Genomic DNA, 15,405 nt, shown 5'->3' on the forward strand with positions numbered 1-15,405 from the left:
AGAAGCTGTTTTTTTTTATTCCCCAAGCAGGGGAATAAAAAACCAGCAAACTAATGTACTGAAGCTGACCAGACTAAGGACGCTAGCCAGATGAATACCTGGTAGGCAGATTTTTTTTTTTCCCTATTTTCCTCCCCAAAAACTAAGCTGCGTCTTATACTCCGAAAAATACGGTATGTCTTTAGTCCAGGACCGATCCCAGTCGATGCAGGTAAGGAGCAGTCGGTTCAGCCCATGGCCCCTCTTTGTAGGGGTGCTGTGTGGCTGTCCTCGCTCCTTATTAGCATTTACACAAAGCTGCTGGCTGCAATCATCCGTCATGAGGTATCCTCAATATGCTCCTGATATTCAGATGCATATCTCTGGGTATTGCATTAACAGAAGGAATAGAATCAAGATCACGAGAAGTCTTAATACCACTTCATAATGTCTTGATAAGGCCACACTTAGAATACTGCATCCCGTTTTCGTCACCACGATGTAAAAAAAGATGTTGAGACTCTACAAAGAGTGCAGAGAAGAGCAACAAAGATGATTAGGGGTCTGGAGGCTAAAACGTATGAAGAACGATTATAGGAACTGGGTACGTCTAGTTTGATGAAAACTAGAAAAACATCTACTTCTGCTTCATTGACTATGCTAAAGCCTTTGATTGTGTGGATCACAACAAATTGTGGCAAGTTCTTAAAGAGATGGGAGTACCAGACCATCTTATTTGTCTCTTGAGAGACCTATATGCGGATCAAGAAGCAAGAGTGAAAACTGGACACGGAACCACTGATTGGTTCAAAATTGGGAAAGGAATCCAGCAAGGCTGTATACTGTCGCCCTGCCTATTTAACTTATATGCAGAGCACATCATGAGAAAATCGAGGCTAGATGAATCACAAATTGGAATTAAGATTGCCGGGAGAAATATCAACAACCTCAGACTGAGCCTGAGTGGCGTAGGAGGCTAATGCCTCCTACTAAGGCAGCATTTAACATCCAGCTGCCTGCAATTACTGCGAGTTCAATTCTCCCCAGGCTCAAGGTCGACTCGGCCTTCCATCCTTTCTAAGGTGGGTAAAATGAGGACCCGGTTTGTGGGGGCAATAAGCTGGCTTTGTATAAAAATATACAAAAGGATGAAGGCTATTGCTTAATGCATTGTAAGCCGCCCTGAGTCTCCGGAGAAGGGCGGCATATAAAAATAAATTAAAATAAAATAAAATAAATATGCGGATGATACCACTCTAATGGCAGAAAGTGAAGAGGAACTAAAGAGCCTCTTGATGCGGGTGAAGGAGAGTGCAAAAGTTGGCTTGAAACTCAACATTAAGAAAACTAAGATCATGGCATCCGGCCCTCTCAATTCCTGGCAAATAGATGGGAAAGAAATGGAGGTAGTGTCAGATTTTATTTTCCTGGGCTTGAGGAAAGATCACTGCAGATGGGGACTACAGGCAAGAAATTAAAAGATGCTTGTGTTTTGTGTTTGTTATATTGTGTTGTGTAATAAATAAATAAATAAATAAATAAAAAGACGCTTGCTCCTGGGGAGGAAAGCTATGGCAAATCTAGACAGCATGCTAAAAAGCAGAGACATCACCCTGCCAACTAAAGTGCGTATAGTCATGGATATGGTTTTCCGAGTTACAATGTCTGGCTGTGAAAGTTGGACCATAAGGAAGGCTGAGAAGGCCAAAGAATGGAGGCCTTTGAACTCTGGTGCTGGAGAAGACTCCTGCAAGTCCCTTGGATTGCAAGGCCATCCAACCGGTCAGTCCTAGAGGAGATCAACCCTGAATGCTCTTTAGAAGGCCAGATCCTGAAGAGGAAACTCAATTCCTTTGGCCACCTAATGAGAAGGAAGGACTTCCTGGAGAAGAGCCTAATGCTCAGAAAGACTGAGGGCAAAAGAAGAAGGGGACAACAGAAAATGAGGTGGCTGGATGGAGTCATGGAAGCAGTTGGTGTGAGATTAAATGGATTCCGGGGGATGATAGAGGGCAGGAAGGCCTGGAGGAACGTGGTCCATGGGGTCACAATGGGTCGGACCTGACTTCACTACTAACAAAAACAACAATAAGTTTGATGAAAAGAAGGACTAGGGGTGACATGATAGCAGTCTTCCAATATCTCAAGGGTTGACACAATGAAGAGAGGGTCAACTTATTCTCCAAAGCACCTGAGGGCAGGACAAGAAGCAACGGGTGGAAACTAATCAAGGAGAGAAGCAACTTAGAACTAAGGAGGAATTTCCTGACAGTGAGAACAATTAATCAGTGGAACAACTTGCCACCAGAAATTGTAAATGCTCCAACACTGGAAGTTTTTAAAGAAGATGTTGGATAACCATTTGTCTGAAGTGCTGTAGGGTTTCCTGCCCAAGCAGGGAGTTGGACTAGAAGACCTCCAAGGTCCCTTCCAACTCTATTCTATTCCTTGATATTACTTTTTATGTTTTTATTGTAAACCGCTCACAATCACTTAGATAAGACGGGCAGTGTAGAAATGTAATAAATAAATAAATGATAAATTACAGCCAATATAATCCCAGTATATGACAGCCTGTGAATGTATGGCTTCTCTTACTATATCAAAAGACTCTCACAGATTATTGTAGTTATTTTCTGAAAGATCTGAATAGTGAGTGTCACAAGGATGAACGATACCCAGGTTTATTTTCATCGTGATTTGTAGAAGATCAGAAGAATGTGTTGGGGGAAAAAAAGATGAGAGCTGTGTTTATCATTTTTCACAGGGTTTTGCTTGAGGATAACCCTTGTGGGATCATTCTTAGCACAGATGACTATTTTTATCAAAAGAACGGGCAGTACCAGTTTGATGCTGACTGTTTAGCAGACGCGCACGAGTGGAATTGGAAACGTGGTAAGAATTCAATGCAGCAGACGCTTCAATTGCTTTAGAATTTGCTTTAGAAGTGCAAATATGAATTTGATAAATAAATACGGTAAAATGAATACGTTTTGCTAGTCCTAGAGGGACATTTCTGTCGGGATTGATGCTGATTGTCTTTGAAGTAGGCGCATATTAAACATCTGCAAAATTAGACCGTTTTAGATAAAATACACATTTTCTGCCCTGTGCCCCCCTAATCAGTTGAAAAAACCCCTCCCCGATGAATCATATATGGAACTGAACTAACAAATATATTAAAGTAAGGAAAAACTGCCCCTTGAGGAGCATTTGGAAGTTTCAGTTGGTGCACAATATGGAGGTACAGACAATTATGAGTGCCAGTCATTCAGCACATGTGACACATGAGTTACATTGGTTAGCAGGATGTTTCCGGGTGGAATTCAAGCTACTGGTATTATGGTGGAGGGTGGGAAGAATGTTGGTTACTTACGGGACGTCTATGGAGATTCTCAGCCATCCAGGTTGTCCCAAAGATGCTTTTTTCAGGAGGCAACTGGACTTTCCTGTTTTTTCTTTTTGAAGACATTTCGCTTCTCATCCAAGAAGCTTCTTCAGCTCTGACTCAATGGTGAATCCTTCCATTCTCCACCATCCAGTCAGAGCCGAAGAAGCTTCTTGGATGAGAAGTGAAACATCTTCAAAGAAAATACAGTTGCCTCTTGAAAAAAACACCTTTGGGACTTACTTATGGGACCATAAGGTGGTGTCTACTCATTCTGTTAGATATGACAAGAGGGTCCTGTCTGCAGGAGGGTGTCATCTAGCACTGACAATGTTACCTACCATTTTTCCATGAAAATAAGACCTAGCATGTTTTTGCACATGCGCCCAATATAAACCCTACCCCAACCACACACAAAATAAGCCCTACTTAAGTGCCTGTGCAGCCGGCTCCCCATTCCGTCTGGTTGCTCACGGTTCTTCTAACACGAGGTGAGTCAAAAGGGGGGGTGGAGCTGCCCCATGCGTACAACGGCTTACCTCAGGGCCCCCGCAGCCAGGCCATGCACGCCACGACAACTGCCTCGCCGCAGCGGGAGCCCATGTGGCCGACAGTCCACTTCTGCTTGCTTGTGGCTACAATGGAGCAGGAGGCCCAGCAATATGCTGTTGCCGGCCACAAGGCAGGCAGGTGTCAGGGCATGGATGGTGTGATTGCAGGGGACCTTACGTAAGCCTGTGTGGGGCACAAGGGGCATCTTAAAAAAAAATTAAACCCCCCCTCCGAAAATAAGCCCTAGTGCTTATTTCAGAGCCTAATTTGGGAGAAACACGGGACTTTAGTAAAGAAACATCTGTAAGAAAATCACCAAGCTCAGTGCAAGGAACTCTGCAGAGTGTTATCTGTTGGAATTCAGGAGTCTTTCTTTTTTTTTCCCCCATGGTACCAGCCTTCTGGAACATTATTCCACAGCCTACCCCAAATTTATTTATTTATTTATTAAATTTATTTATTAAATTAGACTTGCCTTAACCCTTCTGGTCTTTCACAAGGCACAAAAAAACCTGGCTTTGCCGTCAAGCATGACTTGTCTTGGCTGTGAGTCGTCTTGGCTGCTAATTTTGGGTCATTTTTGTTGGTGTCATATGTATAAGAGATAGGCAGCCCATAAATTTACGAAATAAATAAAAGAAGTGTTGCTTGAGGGAATCTAGAGTTTCTTTTTAAATGTCCTGGAGTTTTAGTTCAACATGTACAGTGTGTTATAGCCATGTGCATTATTGCACACATCATGAATTACGTTATATATTTGGGTTCTTTTTACCCCTTTTGTCTACATTTGAAATTACTGCGATTACTTTCAAAACCAGAGAAGTTGGAGAATTCAAAACAGATGATCTGAGAAGAACATCATACATCTTTTATTTTCTATTAAGTAATGGTAATAGAAACCGTTGGTTAGTTAACCATTAGGTGTTTTTTTTTTCTCTCAATTTATTTGTCAGCCAAAGAAGCCTTTGAGAAAAGGATCACTCCTATAATCATAGACAATACAAACACACAGGCTTGGGAAATGAAGCCTTACATTGCTTTGGTCAGTATTCCATATTTTTTTTAGTGTTATTATGCTGAATATTGTTTTATTTATAGATAAATGAGTGGGTGGTATATAGCAGCGTGCTTCAGAGGGTGCGGTTTAAAAAAATCAAGATGGTGGCCATAATAGGGCCATCGGTGGTCTGCACAAATAATCTCTGCATTTAAAAAAAAAAATCAAATAGAGCTTTTATTGTGATTTTATGGCAGCCATTTTGAATTTTTTTTTAACTATATCCTGTAGGTGTACACCAATAATGTAATATTATGGAGTCCTTGGTGCTTTCTGAGCTTGGTGGTTTTCTGGCAGACATTTCATTACCAAACTAGGTAACATCATCAGTATTAGATGCTACACTAAAATACCTGTTACCAAATCCCACTCCCTTCTAGCACTGATGACGTTACTTAGCTGGGTCATGAAACGTCTGCAAGAAAATAACCAAGGTCAGAGAGCACCAAGGACCCTACGGTCATCATCCTAGTTCTACTACTACATTTCACAAACCTCACTCCCTTCTAGCATTGACGATGTTACCTAGTTTGGCAATATTTAGCTGTTCATTTGTTAGAAGATGAGATGAGATAAGCTTTATTGTCACTTTTTTTCTGTGAACACACTGGCACACATTAAAAAATAAAATTCTGATGCCTGCTTTCAAAAGTGTGTGTGTGTACACATACCTTACACATGTACATACATATACATATGAGATATATACACAAACACACACACACACATATATATACATATACATTATGTATGTATAATATATTAATCTTATACAGAGGTCCCCAAACTTGGTAACTTTAAGACTTGTGGACTTTAACTTCCCAGAATTCTTCAGCCAGACATGCTGCCTGGGGAATCCTGGGAGTTGAAGTCCCACAAGTCTCAAAGTTGCTAAGTTTGGCCATCCCTGATCTTATACATTAATATAAGCATATATATTAATCATGGTCCATATTGAATACATAGTGGGAAAAAGTCTTGAAAGTTAACAAAGTTGATACGACATAGTACAAAGCTATTACAAAATCAACTAGAATGGTGATTTTTATTTTATTTATTTTTTTTACGTTTTTCTTCAGTCACAGCAACACAAATACAAAGTTGTATTTCGTGAACCGGACACATGGTGGAAGTTTAAACCAAAGGAATTGGAAAGGTAATAATAGCAACAGTAGTACTTCTGTAACAGCATTACATGCGTAACATCAATGAGAAATAAATAATAAACATATCTCAGTTAGGAATCAGTTCACTTGCTTGCAGAAAGCTTCTACCCAGCCTGCCTTCAAATTATCTATATTTCTGCAGCGCTATTCTTTTTTCTTTTTTCTTTTTTAGATTTTATTGGTGTTTATAAGATTTCATGGAATACTTAGGAATGGCAGCTTTATTTTCTCAATATTTGTTTTTACCTCAGAAATACCACCTTCCTTTGAGTGAAGGCATTCATTTAAACCGTCAAGAGGATATAAATATTTTTAAGCTGACATTAACAAAATTTGAGGACAGCTAGTCTTCCTGTGGACTAATTGTTTCCTCACTGATATAAAACGTGATGATTTAGAGCTGTCCTTTTCTTTTCACCTTTAAAATAAGTCAATAAATAGGCTCCTTATGGTATATATATATATATATATATATATATATATATATATATATATATATATAAAAAGAATTATAATTCCCTGCAATCTTGGAAGGGCTTTCAAAGTAATCTACCTAAGTCTTTAAGGAAAAGTCCCTTGTTTAGACCAGAGTATGAGAAGAATTAGGTAATGTTCGCGAGCTGCAGATCAGCATGAAACAGTAAATTTTTAAATTTTTAATTCGTAGTTAATTTTTAAAGACTTTCTCTCAACTATGTTAAAGTTGCATGCAGCAATGCCTTGTTTTGTGGTGGTAGCCCTATCAAGTGTTTTGTTCTTTCCGATATTTAGGCGAAATGTTCACGGTGTATCTAAAGAAAAGATCAAAAGAATGTTGGAACGATATGAACATTGCCTGACTGCTAATTCAATTTTGAATTCTTCAATCTCAGATGGCAGGAGGACGCGTGAAATCTGTGGTGAAGTTCTTCATCGCGAGAAAAGGCAGGGGTAAACTGTCTACAGATGTTTTAAGCTTGCTGTTTAAAGTACGAAGCTTATTGTCGGGTCCTCTCGGACCTTGATAGTCTTCTTGAAGACATTTCATGATCCAACTGGGTCACATCAAGAGTGATAGAAGAAGAGAGTAGTATTTGGTACAGTTATCTAATGCAGCATCTAGCGTTCATGCTAGAACAGGGGTGTCAAACTTAAGGCTTGCAGGCGGATGTGACCCGCGGGGTGCTCAGATCTGATCCACCGGGCTGCCCTGGAAACAGCAAAGGATCAGCCCGCGGTGCCTCTGCTAGTGAAAATGAAGCTAGGGAGGGCCGCATGTGGCCCTCCCAAGCTCCGTTTTCAGCTGTGATGGCCTCCTGCAGCCCTCTGCCAGCAAAAACGGAGCTCGGGAGGGCCGCGCACTTGGGCCTCCACAGGCATCCCCGTAATGAGTGACGTCCGAGCTGGCCATGCCCATCCTGGCCACACCCCTGCCCCCCAAGGTCAAAGACAACCCTGATGCGGCCCTCAACGAAATTTGAGTTTGTCATCCCCATATCAGGCTGTGCGAGGACATCTGTGAGAGTTCCTTAGGCGGGGCATTCTCCGAACAGTTTCAATAAAACCAAGAAAAATAGAAAGGACATAATTTGCCTTGATATTTCGTGTTTCCTGGAGATTTGCCACTTTTCCGACAGCAAAACGGAGCTCAAGCTGGTTTGCCACACTAGCACGGTAGGAAACGTATAGTATTCTGTGAAGATAAATGCAAAAGTTGTGGACCATCTCCGCACCCGGTGACAGATTTTAATAAGAAAATATATATATATAGAATAGCATGCATAATGCTAATGTGAATTTCTTCATCTGGGTAGACCTCCCTATTTATTTCAGTAGATAATATAAAGATATGACTATTTCTGCTGAAATAGTCATATCATTATATTGATACTTTGGGAGGTTTTTTTTGTCCACCAGCTCAAAGCAAATGCAGTATCTTCCATTTGGTTTTAGAGTCTTAATGAAATGTTAAGAGAAAAAGCCAGCTATATATCTCTCTCTCTCTTAATATTAAGCAATTCCTTAAGCATCCAGTCTTCATTTCAACAAAAGTCCTCTTTTGTTCAAGGAAAATAGTTTTGCATTTTCAGCAGCCACTCCTTTAACACACTTTATCTTCTTTCTGTATACTTATGCTGTTTTAGGTAACGTCCTAAAATTGTTTTAGCAGAAGTAAACTTCAGCGATGTATGCATTAATATATGTATATATGTATATATTTGTCTTGTAGGAAAGAAGAACAGAAAGAACATTTTGCCTCCTCTTTGAAAAGCGTAGAATTAAATCCAGATGAAAAAGCTACTTTAGAAGAAGTTATGGCAGATGATCAGAGCCTTCAAAATGAAAACAGAAGAGCGGGACATGATTTACAAGAATCCACTTCTGAATGTAGAATAGATTGCTTGGACCCTGCTGCATTACCAGCAGGAATCAAAATGGAATCCATTCTTGAAACAGAGTTGAGACCAGTCTCGGATTCCAGTGAAAATACTCTGTCGTGCAATAACAGTGAGTTGAAACTTCAGATTGAAGCAACTGCGTGTCATGAAATAACGGAGCCAGAATTCACAGAAACACAAAATAAAGATGGAGATCTAAATTCTGGCAGCTCAGTAAAATCTGAAATGTTAAACTTTGTGGGAGACTGGCCAGTAGAACAAACTTTGGGTCAAAGGGTGAAAAGAATTAAAAGATTAGAAAAACGTGCCAGGAGGGACAAAGGAGATTTAAGTATGCCGACATCTACTCTTGATCCATTAAAAAATACAAGTGAAGATAAAACATCGGATTTGATAGACAGTCATCAGGACCTGCCACTTTCTGAAGAGAGGTGTGAAGACAAATGTGAAGAAAGCAACTGTAACTTTCCTTCTACGTCGATGCCTGAGATTAATGTGGAAGTCCATACGACAGAATTGCTCATGGTAGGAGACTGGCCGGTTCAAACTTTACAGCAAAGACAACACAAAATGAAAAGAATAACCAAGCGAGACATTTGTGAGTCAGATGGATTAGGAAACGGTCAAGATGATATCAGCATTGGTGATGGGACTGCAACGTCTCAGCTGAATGAAACATCTGCAGATGTTGAAGAGCAGGGTGCCTCTTCAAAGGAGAAACGCTTTCAAGGGTCTGAAATCACAGCTCCTGAACCTCTTAGTGAGAAAAAGCCAGTGCTGAATAAAAGAACACGGAAGCATCATAAATTAGCGTTGACATTTACCAACAATTCGGCCCTCAACAAATCAGGGGAACCCCTGTCTCTTTGCACTTGGACAGAAGAAAAACCCAACCAATGTGTGGTGTCCCAGGCTACCAAATCTTCACAGACCGAACCACGAGATTTTGCCCTTCTGTGGAGACTGGAGAGAGAGATTGTCTTTTCAGAAGATACAAAAGTACTGCACGGCAGACTTGACGGATTCGTACCCAAAAGGGTTGAAGCCATTCCAGATTGCCCGGAAAAAATACCCTACAAAGTAACCTACGAGAGAAGCACCTATGTAGAAGAAAGGGAGCTGGTGAGGGTCGATGAATCGGAGAACCTCAATATTTTGTGTAAACTCTTTGGGTCTCTTTCGTTCGATGCCATCAAAGATCTGTATGAACGATGTAACCGAGATATGGACTGGGCCACGGGACTCCTGTTAGACTCCGCCGAGAAGCTCTGCAAAGACGACGACGTCGTAGACCTGCAGGAAGCAGAGGTTCGGCTCCCTGACGTGTCTCTTCCTTCGAAGAGACACACCGCGCCTGAAGACAGATTTGCTGGTCCTGTGGCAGTCACTCAAGCGACTGCGATTTCTAGGATTATTCACAAATCTGAAATAACGAAAGTCCCCCTTGGTGATGACAGTGAAAACATTTCTGGCCATCCTGCAGGACACGGCATACATTCTTCTCCCGGAGAAAATGAAATTCATCAGTTACCTGCTGCAGGAGAACCCGTCGTAGACCTATCAGATCTGGAGGTAGGTCCTTTGGACGTGCAAACAACACAGAGAATTTCTAGAGTGCTATCAGAGAATGAGCCGCGAAAGACGTTCTCGGTTCATGAAATGGATGCCGCTGTTCCCAACGAAGGTGATGGCCCTTTGAAAGCCACCTGCGATGTGGGTGAGGATCAGCTTGGAGCAGACTTTCAGGAGGGTCTGTTTCCAGAGGAGACCTCAGATTTGAAGCTAACGGAAGCAACCGATTCGAGCAGTGCAGGAAGCCGCAAATTTGAGCCGTGCAGAAAAATGGATTGTAAGCCCGGCGTTGTGGTTCCGACACAAAGAGAAAAGAACATCCCCGATCAAGAAAACGGGACAATCAAGTTGCAGAACTTCGTATCTCACTCAAGGTCCGTGACCATCGATTGTCTCGAGCTGGTCTTAGCTCCAGAATTAGCCATGCAGTTAAGTGAAATATTTGGACCAGTTGGAGTTGATGCAGGTAAGAACATCAGTGACTATTTCACTTAAATAAAATAGTAAATTGATTCTGAACTGGGAACTGATGATTGTATATACCTAGCAGATCTTAACATTTAAAAGAACTGAAGAGGTTAAATAATAAAAGTTGGTATAGATTAGGCAATAATATATATGTATTCCAAGCCTTTAATTTGAATTAAGCCACTTTGGGTCATTGTCCATAGTTTATTTTTGGCCTGCTACATGGGTACATACCAAGATCCAGGTCTATAGAGCCTGCGTCCTGAGGACACTCTTGTACTGCAGTGAGTCTTGGACCTTCTACGCACGGCAGGAGAGAAAGTTGAACACCTTTCATATGCGCTGTCTCCGACGAATTCTTGGCATTACCTGGCAGGACAAAGTTCCAAATAGCACAGTCTTGGAATGTGCTGGAATTTCTAGCATGCGTACACTATTGAAACAGCGACGTCTACGCTGGCTGGCGCATGTCGTGGGAATGGCTGATGGTCGGATTCCGAAAGATCTCCTGGATGGAGAATTAGTGCAGGGAAAGCGCCTCAGAGGGAGACCACAGCTGCAATATAAGGATACCTGCAAGAGGGACCTAAAGGCCCTGGGAATGGACATTAACAACTGGGAAACCTTGACCTCCGATCGTTCAGCTTGGAGGCTAAAGACGCAGCATGGCCTTCTCCAATTCGAAGAGACACTTGAGGCAAAGAGGCAGTCCCGGAACCAGCGAAATCTGGAGGCTGGGCAGGGGACCGAATGTATCTGCCCTCAGTGTGGAAGGGATGGCCACTCTCGAATCGGCCTTTTTAGTCACCCCAGATGCTGTTTTAGGACCTCTTTCCAGAGCACGATACCATAGTCTCTTGAGACTGAAGGATGCCACATGGGTTTGACATTTTTTTGTTCTGTGGCTAGCTGGCTGCTAATTTATGGGGAGACTGTAGTAAATCATTTTACTACAACTAATTACTCAGTTGTAGTAAAAGCTTTAATGTTATTTTATCTTATAACGGCAAACTCTGTTCCAATTACGGGCCCAGAATCTAGAGTGTATAGATGATCTACTGCTACCCGAATATTTGTGACTTCATCTTTTATCACCTTAATCAACATTGCTACACAAGATGCCAAGAGATTGCAGCAGAGAGAAATTTGAAAAAGAAGTAAATATGATTTTGGTCTCGGCTGACTGGCTAGGGAATTCTGGGAGTTGAAGTCCACAGATCAGGTTGGACACCACCAGGTTATAACATTTCTATGCTTGCACATTACTTAGATGGCACAATTTCTTTTAAAAAAAAGCAATGAAAGCTCAATTGTGTCTTATAAAAAAAGCATTAACTAAATACCAGTACAACAGAATGAGATTCTCTTTAAATTTGTATATGACTTTTTTCTCTCGTTTTTTTCCCCCTCCTTCCATAAGGATCACTAACTCCTGATGACTATGTGGTTCATATTGATCTGAATTTGGCCAGAGAAATTCATGACAAATGGAAAGCATCTATTATGGTTAGTCAGCTTAAATTAAATCTAAAGGTAAAGGTTCCCCTCGCACATATGTGCTACTTCTTCCTGACTCTAGGGGGCGGTGCTTATCTCCGTTTCAAAGCCGAAGAGCCAGCGCTGTCCGAACACGTCTCCGTGGATATGTGGCCAGCATGAATCAACGCTAAAGGCGCACGGAACATTGTTCCCTTCCCACCAAAGGTGGTCCCTATTTTTCTATTTGCATTTTTATGTGCTTTCGAATTGCTAGGTTGGCAGAAGTTGGGACAAGTAACAAGAGCTCACCCTGTTACGTGGCACTAGGGATTTGAACCATTGAACTGCCGACCTTTTGATTGACAAGCTCAGCGTCTTAGCCATTGAGCCACTGCGTCCCTAAAATTAAAATTAAATCTACAGATAGGTTTATTGTTGTTCATGACTGAAAATTACATGGCACGCATTATATTACAAAATATTTTTTTTTACTTGTTCTATAAATTATTGACATTTTAATAATTTGTAGAACAATTACGTTGCAAACATATTTCTTTAAAAATATATACAGCTAGTTCTTGACTTACAGGCATAATGGAGCGCGGAATTTCCATTGTACTTGGTTTCTCCAGGCAAGGACTATAGGTGGGAAACATACAAGGAGAGCTATAGATCTCCCAGCTTCGATCTGTTGGTCATCCTTCTAAGTTACCGTATTTTTCAGAGTATAAGACGCACCTTTTTCTCCTTGTTATATTATATTCTGTAATATAATGTGTGCCATGTAATATTCAATCATGAACAACAATAAACCTATCTGTAGATTTAATTTTAATTTTAGGGACGCGGTGGCTCAGTGGCTAAGATGCTGAGCTTGTCGATTGAAAGGTCGTCAGTTCAGCGGTTCGAATCCCTAGTGCTGCGTAACTGGATGAGCTCCCGTGACTTGTCCCAGCTTCTGCCAACCTAGCAGTTCAAAAGCACGTAAAAAATGCCAGTAGAAAAATAGGGACCACCTTTGGTGGGAAGGGAACAGAGTTCCATGCGCCTTTGGCGTTGAGTCATGCCGGCCAAATGACCATGGAGATGTCTTCGGGCAGCACTGGCTCTTCGGCTTTGAAACAGAGATGAGCACCGACCCCTAGAGTCGGGAACGACTAGCACATATGTGCAAGGGGAACCTTTACCTAAGTGTCCTGTTAGTACTTACGATGTACTAATATTATCAATGTTTTGATTTAGAAGAGGCGAGAAGAAGAATTGCACAAACTCCTTGAAGAAAGTAAGTACCATCTTCAATTATCACGGTTCTTCTGCTTGTAAAATCTACGATTGCAAAGCTCTTTCTTCCTTCTATACCCATTCCCACTCCCGGCGTTTCTTAATGTGCGGACTTCAACTCCCATGGCTGATTGGGGAATTCTGGGAGTTAAAGTCCACACATCTAAAAAGTTGCTGTGGTTGTTGGGATGTAAGTAGGCTCAACTTACAAACAGCAACTGGTTTTCAAGATTGCTTTTTTTTAGCAGAAATGTATCCCTTTTGTGACTTTGTTCTCTTTGTGTATAAGTCAGTGTGGTTTATAGCCGCCTATTTTTTTATGTTTGGCAATTTTTAAAAAGTGCAGCATCTCACCGGCCCGAGGTTGACTCAGCCTTCCATCTTTCCAAGCTCAGGTAAAATGAGGACCCAGATTGTTGGGGGACAATCTCATCAATGGTGATACACTAAATAGAACTAAGCAAGCAATTTATAAATAATAGCAACTATTTTAGCAAAGAACGCTAAAATAGAATTGATAGACATGATGTATTTTGGGGTGTAATATAATAAATGTATTTCCCTGATCACGTTCAAAGGGGCAACAGTCTGATTCTAATTCTGCATTTCATAATTTCAGTTGACCTTTAAGTACAGAAGAAAACCTTTGCATTTGGGTCCGTCCCCTTATTTTCTTTAAGACCGTCTTTTTTTAAAAAAAAGAAATTATCGTATTTTTCAGAGTATGAGATGCTGCGGACTATAAGACGCACCTACCTTTTTTGGGGAGGAAAACAAGAAAAAGAAATCTGCCTCTGCCTCCCAGCAATTTTGCCTCGTTGCAGCAAACAGCAAATAACCTGCTTTACTTTCATTTTCGTTTTCAGCATAGCTTGATTAGCTATGGGGGGGGAAATGCTCCAGCAATTTACCTCCTTGCAGCAAGCAGCAGAGGCCCCCGTAAAACAGCTGAGAGTCAGGAGGCCGATCCAATCAACTTGTGCTAATTAGGCTGTGCTGAAGCTGAAAGGAGCTGTTTCTTCTTGCTGCTTGCTGCAAGGAGGTAAACTGCTGGGAGGCAGAGGCCAAAGGGTGGGGGCCAGTGGGTGGGTGGGGCTACATTCGGTATATAAGACACACCCAAATTTTCACCCCCTTTTAGGGGGGGGGGAGGTGCATCTTATACTCCGAAAAATACGGTAAATAAAATGCCACTTCATCTTCCATTGTTATTTGTTCTAAAGATCCCTTGCTATTTGAGCGGCTGCACCCAGGCAAAGTGGATGACTTACTTTCCCAGTACGCTGCTGATTTTCAAGGGGAGGAAAGTTTACCTACAGCTGGGTCGGCTGAAGCCTCAGCAGCTTCCGATGTTTTCCCCTACATGGATCACTGGAATGTTCACACTCAGCGAGTATCGCTTCGGGAGATCATGTCGGAAGAAATTGCGCTGCAAGAAAGACTAACGGTGGTAGGGTATTGCTGCTGCCTCTGCTGGGTGTACTTCCTGGAAGTCTCATCCTGAGCTGGGTTGTGATCAGGGTCCCCAAGAACCCAGCTGCCAGTCTTCCAGTGCTTTGCAGCGTTGTGCTCTCTGTTCTGGTCTTCCCAGTAGGATCCTGAGTCCCACCTTCCCACTCCATAAGCCTTAGAAGCATAAGCAGCTACAAGAGGACGCAGACGATCAAGAAATCTGTCCTTTCTGGATGTGCGTCATGGAATCAGATGCATGTATGTCGCATCTGACAGCACAATGCACGTGTCATCATTCGAACAAAATTCTGGATTATTAAATGTGTATTGCCAAATAGAAGGGACGCGGCGGCTCAGAGGTTAAGACGCTGAGCTTGTCAATCAAAAGGTCGGCAGTTCGGCGGTTCGAATCCCTAGCGCCGCATAACGGGGTGAGCTCCCGTGACTTGTCCCAGCTTTGGCCAACCTAGCAGTTCGAAAGCACGTTAAAAAAATGCGAGTAGAAAAAATAGGGACTGCCTTTGGTGGGAAGGGAACAGTGTTCTGTGTGCCTTTGGCATTGAGTCATGCCGGCCACATGACCACGGAGAAGTCTTCGGACAGCGCTGGCTCTTCGGCTTTGAAACGGAGATG

The 15,405-nt window shown here is 41.9% G+C and overlaps 1 protein-coding gene across 9 annotated transcripts in view; it reads left to right on the top strand.

Annotated features, from left to right (window-relative positions):
• The window catches only part of N4BP2 (NEDD4 binding protein 2), a 46,408-nt gene that overhangs the window by 14,376 nt on the left and 16,627 nt on the right, over positions 1 to 15,405 (top strand). For 3 of the 9 annotated variants that reach the window (XM_087875443.1, XM_034424801.3, XM_087875444.1), the window contains 8 exons: positions 2,747 to 2,874; positions 4,873 to 4,961; positions 6,056 to 6,132; positions 6,914 to 7,072; positions 8,352 to 10,558; positions 11,981 to 12,066; positions 13,282 to 13,321; positions 14,544 to 14,770. In XM_087875443.1, coding sequence (XP_087731569.1) covers positions 2,747 to 2,874; positions 4,873 to 4,961; positions 6,056 to 6,132; positions 6,914 to 7,072; positions 8,352 to 10,558; positions 11,981 to 12,066; positions 13,282 to 13,321; positions 14,544 to 14,770 — 3,013 coding nt within the window. The remainder of the gene's footprint in view (positions 1 to 2,746; positions 2,875 to 4,872; positions 4,962 to 6,055; positions 6,133 to 6,913; positions 7,073 to 8,351; positions 10,559 to 11,980; positions 12,067 to 13,281; positions 13,322 to 14,543; positions 14,771 to 15,405) is intronic. The other 6 variants (XM_034424805.3, XM_087875445.1, XM_034424804.3 and 3 more) reach the window with 5 other exon arrangements.

The sequence above is a fragment of the Pantherophis guttatus genome, chromosome 8 (assembly GCF_059756535.1).
Source record: "Pantherophis guttatus breed Tessera chromosome 8, ASM5975653v1, whole genome shotgun sequence".
NCBI classification, from domain to species: domain Eukaryota; kingdom Metazoa; phylum Chordata; class Lepidosauria; order Squamata; family Colubridae; genus Pantherophis; species Pantherophis guttatus.